The sequence below is a fragment of the Vombatus ursinus genome, unplaced genomic scaffold, assembly GCF_900497805.2.
Source record: "Vombatus ursinus unplaced genomic scaffold, bare-nosed wombat genome assembly UNPS02014802.1, whole genome shotgun sequence".
Taxonomy (NCBI): domain Eukaryota; kingdom Metazoa; phylum Chordata; class Mammalia; order Diprotodontia; family Vombatidae; genus Vombatus; species Vombatus ursinus.
In genome coordinates, this window is record NW_020954580.1 from 16,504,851 (window position 1) to 16,517,361 (window position 12,511).

Below are 12,511 nucleotides of genomic sequence, written 5' to 3' on the forward strand. Positions count from 1 at the left end.
AAAGAGAGGGGGAAAAGGATTTTCAGCAAAACTAAGCAGCACAACATAACCTGAGTATGACAGCATATGTTGTATCTCAGTATCTCAGTCCCCCATCTCTACAAGGAACAGAGAAAGGTAAATTTTCTCAACTTTTCACTAGGGCCAACCTTGGTCATTATAATTACTTGGACTTCAGTTTGGGTTTTCATTCCTTCCATGTATATTTTTGTAGTCACTGTTCATGTTTCTTTCCTGGTTTTATTTACTCCACTCAGTTTATATGTATTTTCCTACATTCCTCTATTTTTCCTATAAATTCTTCTTGTAGATCAACAATATTCCGGAAGCAGTTTAATGTAATGAATAGAGTCCTAGACCTGGAGTCAGGCAGACCTAAGTTCAACTCCTCCTCATATACTCCTCCCCAAGCCTAATGTCCCCATTCTGTTACATAGACCACTAGTTTTTTATTTACCATCTCAGAAGCACCAAAGAAGTCAAAGTCTGAAAGAAAAAAAATTTGAAGAAATCAAAGTTTGAATTCTGACATTAACTGTCTGTATGACTTTTTATAAGACATCTAGCCTTATGGGATCTGTTTCCTCTTCTGTAAAATGCAGAATTTGTACTAGATAGCCAATACATTCTCTTCCAATTCTAAAATTTGGTCATTATTGCCTTTAGGACAATAAATAAACTCCTCTTTTTAGCTTCTGGGCAGCTAGATGGCACAGTGGATAGAGTGCCAGGCCTGGAGGCAGGAAGCCTCGTCTGGCCTCACATACTTACTAGTTATTTGATTCCTAGCTCTGTTTTCCTCAGTTTTCCCATCTGTAAAATGAGCTGGAGAAGGAAGTGGCAAACCAGTTTGGTATCTTTGCCAAGAAAACCCCAAATGGGGCCCCAAAGAGGGGAAACAACTGAACAACAAAAATGCAGCTTTTAAAGCTTTACCCAACCTGGTCCCAATCCATCTCCCCAGCCTCACTGGACATTACTCTCCTGCACCCTGCAATTCAGGCAGATTGGCTTTCTCCCTGTTCTTCATATAATGCATTCCATCTCCTGTCTCCAACCTTTGTGAAACTGGCTAGTCCACATGCCTGTTAATACACTCACTCTTCTTTTTTTAATTAATTTATTTTGAATGATCAACAATCACTTCCATAAGCTTTTGAGTTTTAAATTTTTCTCCCCTTCCCTCCTCGCCTCTCTCCCCAAGACAGCACCCAATCTGATACAGGCTATACATATACATTCCTATTAAACATATTTTCAAGTTAGTAATACACTCACTCTTTACCTTTTCCTAACAGTCAGCCTCCTCCTTAAAGTCATAATCCAAGCACCATCTACTGCATGGAATCCTTCCTGATCCCACCCATGGTAGCACTCTCCTTCCCAAACTACCTTGCATTCAACTATTTTTATGCATTTGTGTTTATTTATATTTTAAACATATATATATATATATATATATACACACATACACACACACATACACACATACTCAGTGCCTTACCCATTAGAATGTGTCTTTCATGTAGAGATTGTTTTATCCTTTGTACTTGTATTCCTGGAATGCATAGCACCTGGCAACTTAATAAATATTTAGTTGATGTGGCAGAAACATTAAGCTTTTTTTTAAAAAAAATAGTGTTTTATTAGTGTTTTTAAGAGTGCTGTGAAGAGATGGGAAAATGCAAGTTTTTTATATCAATATGTAATTTTGATTGCCATTCACAGTTTCTGCCCAATATTTTGCAATTTTGTAAAAGGTGGGGATGGACTGGGATAAGAATTTAATATCATTTATTTAGGTATTGGTATTTTTAGAACAGAAATGCACAAAAGGTCAAATACACTGGCAAAGATGTGAGCATTGGAAAAGAATAAATACATTTGTATTTATTGTAAAAAGAGGATGAAGATGATGATAGATGAAAACATGAAGAAATCTTGAAGCGTGGAGAGTAGAGGAGCCCCATATCAGACGACCTTACTGTCTTCAGTAAGTAGGAAATGGGGTGGTCCACTATGGTACTATTATTGAGAGGAGGCAGGGATCAGAGAGGCTAGAGAATTGAGAAGGGGAAAAAAGATTGGAAAGAGTTGCTGTGAAGAGCATGCTAGGGAGTAAATAAGAGGTCAGTAAAAGGACTGCCAGACATTAACAGCCTAACTGAGGTTTTCATACATCTAACAACTGGCCAAAAAGGACAGCAAGGCTACTGATATTTTTGTAACACATTCCCTCTTTACTTCTGCCTAACAGAGTCAACATCTTCTTTAAAGTCACAATCCAATCTCCATCTACTGCATGTTTGCCTGTGAAGAAATATCTGATGTGGTTGCCTTTTGGATTCAGTGAAAGTCTCTTGGTAAATGGAAATGTGACCCTAGGGACCAAAAGAGAACATTAAAATTGGAAAACTGGCCAAATTTGTGAATCTGTATGTTAGTTTCATAGGGCCCAGGTTTCTAAGGTACAAAACAATAGCTTTATTTTATCACAATTTTGACACTTGTTTATTATATCCTTGAAAGCTTCTTCAGGCAAAAAGAAGAAAAAAAAATCTTTTTAATGATCAGAATAGATCTGGCCAAAGTAGTTAAAATGGGGAAGAATAACTTAGTTTTACCTTTTTTTCATTTAAAAATTACTCAAAAATAGGTCCACTAATTAATAGATAATTGTTTAGTGACTGAGGTATTAAACTTTTAAAAACTAAGAAGAAACAAAAAGGCCATTTGGAAGTAATAGAGACTTTTCTATGGGGGCAGAAATATTTGGGTAATTTGCCTGTGGAATAGCAGATATGTTACTGGATATCAAGTTCTAGAGGAAAATAGCATTACTCCTGAATCTGACAAATCGTGTGTGTATGTGTGTGCACATATTTGCACACATCTGCATATCTATACAGGGAGTACCAAAAGTCTATTAAAGCTTAAAACTACTCTGAGAATTTTAGGAAACCCCATATAGCCAATATGGGTAATTACACATGCAAGAAATTAGAGTGATTTTTCCTTAAGTTAGAATGAGCACTAAGCATTAACAATTTGGTTAGTAAAAATGGGAGAGGGATCAAGAATTTATTAAGCATCTACTATGTGCCAATCATTGTAGTAAGCACTTTATTATCTCATTTCAAAGAAAAATAATAGTTGCCAGTTTGAATAATAATTATGTTTATAATGTGATATTTAAAAGATATTATAAACATTCAATATTAAGTTGGTCTTTTCATTTATCATTGGTGGCAATTAGACATAAATATATTCACATATTTGCATACAGATATGGTAATGTGGAGTAGTAGAGACAACCAGCCTTTCCCACAGCATGTAGCGGCTCTAAGGTCCAGGACAAGTCATTTAATCTTCTAGTGCCCCTAGGCAATTCTCTGATATTATAAATTGCAGAAAAGTTGCTGATCTACATGGAGAGAAGGAGTTACCTTGACATAAATGATATCTCAGGTCCCTGCAAAAGAAAATGACAAATACCTAGACCTGGTCCTATTTATCTACCTGTCTATATTTCACATAGATCTCTTTTCCCATCATCAGCTTTATAATTGCAGAGTTGAAAGGGACACCTTGTCCAAGCCATACTTGAATAAGAACTTTTTTTTATAACCTGCCTAACTTTAGATTTTGTGCTTGGAAATGTCAAGTAAGGAGAAGTCTCTGCCTCCTGAGGCAACCTGTTCCAATCCTGAACATCTCTAACTCTTAGGAAAACATACCTTAAATTGAGCAGAAGTCTGCTTCCCTGAAATCTCGATTCCTTGCTCCTAATTCAGCCCTCTGGGGACCAGCAGAGCAAGTTGAACCATTTTTATACATATCAGGCCTTCAAATACTTGAAGCTAGCTTTCATATCCTCTTCTCCCACCTCCATCACTCTTCTATTCTCCAATTCAAAATTTCACTTTTCCTTCAGCTCATGCTTTTATGGCAATCTAGTCCCTTTATTGTCCACCATAGAGGCTCTTCCAAATCTTTTTATCTCTCCTCAAACCTTCCATGGCCTTTTCTTCCCCCACCCTCTCAGCTGAGAATGTTGATTCATATTTTACTGAAAAAAAAATCAGGCTATTTGCTGAGAGCTCCTCCTTCCCCCTTCTTCCTCATCTCACATCACTCAGATGCCTTCTGCCACAGTTTTCATCCATCTTGACCTTTTTTGTAACCTCTGACTATTAATTATTGATAGCTTCTTCTCTCTAGGTTGTCATCATTACTCTTTCCTGGTTTTCCCATTACCTCTCTTACTACCCTTCAGTCTCCTTTGCTGGATCTTCATCCAGAATATACCTGCTAACCAATGATGTCCATCAGGGCTCTGTCCTAAGCATTCTTTCCTTCTCTTTTTATATTATTTTACTTGGTGATCTAATCAGTTCCCATGTATCATCTCTTTGATGATGATTCCCAAATCGACTTATCCAACTTATACCTCTTTGCAGACCTCAAAGGTCTCGCATCTCCAACTACCTTTTGAATATCTCGAACTACATGTCCCATAGGCAGGTTAAAATCAATATGTCCAAAACTGAACTCATTATCCCCGCCCCCAAAAAAGCCTTCTCCTATTCCTAGCATTCCTTTTGCTCAAAGGGCACCACTTTCCTCTCAGTAATCCTGATTCACAACCTAGGTATCACCTTCAACTCTTTACTCTCTCTCACCCTGCCCCATATCCAATCTGTTGTCAATTTTACCTTTGTAATATCTCCAATATGCCCCCTTCTCTCCACTGGCCCTGCCACCACAGCAGGGCAGGCTCTCATCATCTCATACCTGTACCATGGCAATAGCCTGCTTACTGATCTCTCTGCTTCAGGTCTCTCCCCACTCGACTTCATCCTGTATTCCGCTGCAAAGTGATCTTTCTAAAGTACTGGTCTGACTATATTATCTCCCTAGTCAATAAACTCCATTGACTCTGATTACCTCCAGGATCATATATGAAATCCTCTGTTTGGCAGCCTAACTTACCCCTCTCCAGTTTTCTAATTTTCTTACAACTTACATGAGTCACCCCACTGTAATCCAGTGACACTGGCTTCCTGTCTGTATCACCAAGAAGACATTCTTTTCCTGACTCAGAGTATTTTCACCAATGTTCTCCATACTAGTAATGTTCTCCCTTCTCATTTAGACCTCCTGGCTTCCTTCAAGTCCCAACTAAAATCACATCTTCTACCAGGAGCCTTTCCTGATCCTCTTAAATACTAGTGGCTCCCCTCTGTTGATGATTTAAAATTTGTTCTGTTTTGAGGTTGTATTACAAAGTTATTTTGTCTGTTGTCCCTTCCCTTTGCCCCATTAGATTGTGAACTCCATGTCAGAGAGTGGCTTTTGTTTTTCTTTGTATCCCCAGCTCTTGGCACAGTACCTTACACATAGAAGGCTCTTAATACGTGTTAAATGACTGGGCAGCTGGTCACCATCCTTTGGCTGTTCTCTAGCTTATTGATGTCAATTCTCAAATATATCTCCCAGAACTAACTATATTCCAGATGTTCTGATCAGGTCATAACAGTACAGCAAGACTACTGTTGCCCTCATTCTAGATCACTTCTTCTGAATTAATTCTTTTTTTGGCCACTGGGTTTTACTGATGACGTATATTGAGTTCCAAATTCACCAAAATCCCCAGATCTTTTGCATCTGCACTGCTTTAGCCACGTATTCTCAATCTTCCACTTTTGAGATCGACTTTTTTTTTAGGAGTTGGCATATGCCTCTCAAATTTCATCTTACAGTCCACATTTCTTGTTCTTGTTGTGAACTTTGGACATCTAAAGGTGGCACAATGAATAAAACACTACTCCTAGAGTCAGGAAAACAAGTTCGAATTTTGCCTCAAACATTTATTAGCTGTGTGACCTTGAACAAGTCACTTAATCTCTGTGTGCCTCAATTTTCTCATCTGTGAAATGAGGATAAGAATCACACCTGCCTCCCAAGGTTGTTATGAGTATAAAATGAGATATTTGCAAACCCGAAAGTGCTTTGTTAGCTGTTGCTATTGCTGTTGTTATTGTTCTTCTTATCATTATTATTATTAGCCTGAGTCTATTATCCAATAGGTTAGCTATTCCTTCCACTGACATAGTTATAAAAAATAGAAATGACTCAAAATGTGATGACCATGGAGGCAAGCTACATTTAGGTGGCACAGTGGATTGGAGTTAGGCAGACCAGAATTTCAATCCTGCCTCAGACACAAGACAGTCAGCCTCAGTCTCCTCATCTGTTAAATGGGGATAACTCACAAGGTTGTTGTCAGGGTCATATGAGATATCACATAAAGCATCTGACAAACCTTCAAGCACTATATAAATGCTAACTCTTATTATCACATGTTCGTTGGAGAGAATAACATACCACTGGAATGAAGCTCCACCAACCATTTAATCATATTAACTTCTCAATATACTCCTGTAATACTTTGTTTTCATTTTCTTTCTATCCTAAAATATAGTATAATACCCTGTCTTGTTGTGAGTTAAGCAGATACTATATTTGCTTCTGACTCCTCTTTCCAAACTTCCATTAGAAAAATCTAACAATCAATAGACTTTTAGCTACTCTGCAGGATTCTTTGCCTGCGTAATTCATAGAAAGGCTGATTCCAAACTTGCTTCCTAGTATGTGATTTATTGCCTTCATTAGAGGAAAGGACTTGCTTAGATTCCTTGTATGCATTTGTTTTTCAAGAGGACCTAAAAGTTCTTACTTTAACATTTACCCAGGCAGATAAATACTTAGAATTTTATTACTCATTCTCTGTTCATTTGTTAAGTGGCTTTACTTACCTCAATTTTGCTGATTCATAATAGTAAAAATGGAAGAAAAAGAGAATCAGCTCTTCTACCGGAATAGATGGTATCTCTGACTTGGGTTTTCCTGAGCTAATTAAAGATAAATACTGAAAATGATTGTCATAAGATCTGTTATCAGCTTCTTTTCATCACTTAGTATATGCTTGTTTTTATTCTGACATAAAATTCTTACAAAATAAAGGCAAATGGATGATAATGTTTTTTTCTATGTATACATGTGTGTATGTGTATATAATGTATGGTTATAGATATATAATGTATGATTATATATAATATATGGTTTTATATATAATGTATTATTATATGTGATGCATTATTTTATATTATATATGTACATATATTATACATATGTACATATAAAAATGTATGATTATAGGGCAGCTAGGTGACACAGTGGATAGACCATGAAGACTTCATGAATTCAGATCCAGCCTCAGATATTTACTAACTATGTGACCCTGGGCAAGTCACTTAACCCTGTTAGCCTTAGTTCCTCATCTTTAAAATGAGCTAGAGAAGGAAAAGGCAAACCACTCCAGTATTTCTGTATGAGTATGTGTATGTATACACACACATACATATATATTGATTGTCCTTTGGTCTTTTTCACTTAATCTCCATTTATAAGGTATTTCTGATTGGTTGGTTTCACCTTGTTATTTTTTGTTTGTATGTTTGTTTTGTGTTTGTTTTTATTTGATGCACTGTAAAGTGTGGGAAAGGGTGGTTGATTTCAAGTCAAAAGGACCTAAGTTCAAATCTACGTCTGGCACTTTCAACCTTTGTGACCTTAGACAAATCACAACTTTTCTGGACCTCAATTTCCTGATATGTAAAATGAGGAAATTGTTCTGGATTTTGGAGGTTCTTAATGTGGAATCCATAAACTAGGGCTTTTTAAAAATATTTTTATAATTTTGGTTTCAATATATTTGCTTTCTCTGTAATCCTACGTATTTTATTTTATGAATGTAATAATATTATTTGAGGAGGAATCTATAGGCTTCACCAGACAATCAAGGCCAGAAGAAGTTAAGAACTTGACTAGATGGACCTCAAAGTTCCCTTCCAGCTTTAAATGTATGATCCTAAAAACTTGGTTTCTCATGTCTTTGGGGCTTATAGAAAACATTAAAAGTGCTAGCTCTCCGTCCTTGCAGAAAATGCGATGTCTCTTCTCAGTCTGTGTCTGCAGTTCTCTAGTTACATATTGCCAAAGAAAATGATCTAAATATGTGTTTTATCATATAAAAGTACTGCCATGACTAGGACTGTACAACAATGACTATTACAGTAACAACTGATGATGATTATGATGATGATGTACGTCATTTCCTTATTGCCAAGCCTCAGATAAGAGCATCTTTCATAAACTTTTTGAAAAGAATATGGAAGACAGTGTAGGGCAGTGGAAAGAAAGATGGAAGCAGAGAAGCTGGCTGAATCCCACATCTGCTGGCTCCTCCTTTTGTGACCTTAGGAGGCTTTCTCCTCTCTGAGTCTCATGTGAAATGGGAAGATTGGACCAGATGGCCTCCCGAGGTCCTTTCCAGCTCTAAGTCTATAAGCTTGAAAAGTTAAGTCATTTTGCTTAGTTTAGAATGCAATTCCTGAGGTTCCTTTTGAAGTATCATTTGTGGCAGCATCATATGTGATTTTAAATCTGAAGTTGAAAGATCTGGGTTTGAGTCCTACTTCTAGAAGGAATCCTCACATGATTTTGGGGAAGTCATTTAACTTCTCCAGATCTCAGCTATCATCTATAAAATGAGAAGTTTAGGGTAGATAACCTCCAAGGCCCATTCCAACTTTAAATTGACACTCTTATTATTACAATAGTTTTGTTGTATTCACTAATTTGCAGTTTTAAACATTTTATGTTCTTCATAAGGAAATAAGCATTTATTAAGCAACTACCATGTGTCAGACACTATGTTAAATGTTCTCTAAGTATCATCTTAGTTGATCATCCAAAAATTCCAGGGAGGTAGGTACTATTATTATGCCCATTTTATAATTGAGAAAATTAAGGCAAATAGCAGCTAAATGTCTTGTCCGGGCTCATTGTGCCACCTGGCTACCTTTTATATATACCAGGCATATAGATACATATATATATATATGTGTGTGTATGTGTGTATATATATATATAAATATATATATTTACATATACATATGTGTATATATATATTTACATATACATATGTATGTGTATATATATATAAAACCCTTACATATCAGATGAATATCCTCTTATGTTTAATTATATATTCAGTTGTCATCTGCTGAGGCAACTAGATGGCACAGTGGATAGAGCTCTAGGCCTGGAATCGAGAAGATCCGAATTCAAATCCATCCTCAGACACTTACAAGCTGTGTGACCCTGGGCAAATCACTTAACCTCAGCTGGCCTCAGTTTCCTCAACTATACAATAAGGATAATAAAAGCACCTACCTCCCAGGGTTATTGTGAGGATCAAATGAGATATTTGTAAAGTATTTAGCACAGTGCCTAGGACAAAGTAGGCAATATATAAATGTTAGCTATTATAAAATAAAGATTCAATAAAAAATCTTTAGAAAGAAATCAGAAGCAAATGTAAAAACTGAACAAAAATCTTTTTTTAAAAAAGTTTCCCTCTTTAAATTAATATATGAGAATTATAAAATCATGTGACCTTAAAGTTTGGGTTTATTTGATTAAAGAGAGAAGAGATTGAAACAAGTGAAATAATTTCTTCAAGGTCATGTTGCCAGTTAATGTCAGGGATAAAACTAGAAGGCAAATTCCCTATCTGCTGGGCCATTGTTTTCCTCTATACAATATTGCCAACCTAAAGGAGTTGTTATATTATAGCATTTTAATTTAAAGCCAAGTTTTCAAATGTAGGCAAATTTGTTGGATATTTGTTGGATATTCATCTCTGTGTGTATATATATTATGCATGTGTGATATGTTCTAAATGATTATCTTATTGAGAATTTGTAATGATTTTGGTTTCTTTTATTCTTGCTTTAAAAAAAAAATTATTCAAGTTTTGGAAAAGAAGTGCCTGCAAAGGGGAATGAGAAAATCTGTCTATAACTATGGAAAACAATTCATTAAAACATGGCATCCAGTATAATGTTTTTCAACTTAATCTTTAAAAAAATTCTGAATTCCAGACGTGCTCTCCATTAAACAAACTATACTGATTTAATAAATTTTAAGGACTACTTTTACATAGACTATTATACAAAATGCTATGGGCTCAGAAAGGAATAGTAGTTGAAGACAGTACCTTCTTTAAAGAGTTTCTAACAGTTTAGTAGAGGACAAAGAATAGTGTTTTGGGAAAATGTAGAATGTAAACTCCTTGAGGTTTGGGACTATTTTATTCTTATATTTAATATCTAGAACCTAGCACAAGACCTGGTACATATTAGGTGCTTAATATATACCTGTTGATAAACATAAATGAGAATGTTTAGATGGAGCATGCAAACATGTAGATATTAGAATACTAACTAAATCCATAGATACTGAAGGGGTCTGATCAGGCATGATCAGAATAGGATTGAAAAAATTATTAATATCTTCAAATGACAAAAAGGAAAGTAAGAATTGCTATGTTGGGTGAACCTTTATCAGTTCATGAATTTCAATTCTATGCTCTCTAAGCTTTCATCTTTCCAGACTGAAATCTCTTAATCTACTAAGTTTATCTTCAAATGTCATCTCCCATGCTTTTGATCATTTACTCTCCATTGAAATTATGGTATCCATCTAAAATTAGAAGCCAAACGTTGAGACCCTGCCATGTTTTTGCCCTTGGTCCCCTCAGCCATTTCCAGATAGAGTTTGATCCCATAACCTTTCATGCTTCAATTAAACTGACCATAATCTTTAGGTTACCCATTACAAGAAAAACAAATGTTTGTGACAAATTCTAGAGAGACTGGTAAGTCATGTGCACGTAGTGAGTCGATTCAAGTCACAAAGAACTCTTCTAGAGCAATGTCTGACATCTTTAAATTTGAATCCAGTAAATACTTTTCAGTGATAATTTTATACGGTTAAAAAATCTGAAATCAATGCTACCACAAACCTGTTGTTTTTTGTTTTGTTTTGTTTTGTTTTTACTTACAGGATTTCCGGCAGTGTTTGTTGTGGCCTGGACAGTGGTACGAGCAATGGTAGCAGATGAGAGTTAAGTGTAAAAAAAGGGGGGGAAAGAACATAGTCTTTTCACCAGATATAGCCTTTAACACTTAAGGGCATCTGGATCTTGTTAATGGGGAAATTAACTTCATGAATGCAAAAACAACCTTTCTGTTCCTTGTCCATTAGATGCTCTACAGGCTAGGTCTTGTTACATGAAACAGACACATATTAATGAACTTTAGTTTCTTCAGCTAGTAAAGGGAACTGAATGTATTTAAACTAACTAGCTAGTAGCTAGCAGTAGCTATATGTATGTATATATATATATATATGTGTGTGTGTGTGTATGTGTGTGTATAAATATATATATATATACATACAAACAAACAAAACATATATATTTAGCACCATAAAGGAAAGAATTATATTGTTTTTAACTGTAAATGTTTTTCTAAAGTTCAAAGTCCCCAGGTATGTAATCCATGGAGAAGATGTTTGAGGCTCTTTTCCACTCTAAGACATGATAATGCCTTTTTTATAAAAGAAAGCATTTTATGAAGTTTTTAATAACAAATGTAACAAAATAAACAATATTCTGAAAGTTTTAATAACAATAAGTACTATTACAATATAGCATATGATGTCATTAAAAACCAGAGTGGCCCCTTTCTATTCAGTTTTCCCTAAATAATTCAGCCTACATGCTCCCTTTTCTAACTTCAGTAGCACTTGGCTATGAAGGATCTAACAGTGTAGTTAGTCAGGAAATTAGCAATTGTTGAAGTTTAATCCTTCCATATTAAAAGGAAAAAAAGTTTGAGAACCTTCCTTCTAAATTGTATAGTACCAGAAGCAAAGTGGAAAATATTAACAGTTGAAAGACAGTAGAAGTACACTGTACTTGTGACTGTTACCAGCTATCTTCTGTCAGATTGCCGGGAACTTGGTGAAATAATTTTAATTGGCTTCAGGTGAACTTTGTGAAGAATCCCTCTTCCCACTTCCACACCACCCCATGTCCCCATTTGTGCATATTTCCCTCTAGGGGATGAATGATGGATGAACACTGAATTGTTCATTTTTCATTTCATTTCTGTGCTGAGTAATGATAAGTCAAACAAGAAAAGAAAATTCTATCTGGTGCATGCACTTTGCTGTTTTTGTCACACTCATTAAGAAAAAGAGAATCTATGAGGGTAGTTTTAAATGAGATGGGTTAGCTATTAGTGTATTTAACCTTAGGTGCCATGTCAAAAGCACAGAGTATAATTAAGCATCTGTACATCCTGTACATTTCCATATTTATGTTATAGTTTTTTAAATTTTAGATTCTGGAAATAAAATGTAATTTCTGGATTAACTTAAATTCAATTATTATTTATTAGTTGTGCACAGAGTATTGTGAAAGATGCTGGGAGAGAAACAAAGTTTAGATAAGAGAAAGTTCCTACCCTGTTAGAGCTTACTGTCCAATAGGAAGATAGGACACATACACAAGTAACTAAACTAAGGGGGAAAACTG

General features: G+C 35.5%; 1 protein-coding gene across 1 annotated transcript in view; it reads left to right on the forward strand.

The window, feature by feature from the left end:
* PTH2R (parathyroid hormone 2 receptor) overlaps positions 1–12,511 on the forward strand; it is a 119,994-nt gene that overhangs the window by 51,272 nt on the left and 56,211 nt on the right. Inside the window, exon 8 of the mRNA XM_027873892.1 lies at positions 10,975–11,034. Coding sequence (XP_027729693.1) covers positions 10,975–11,034 — 60 coding nt within the window. The remainder of the gene's footprint in view (positions 1–10,974; positions 11,035–12,511) is intronic.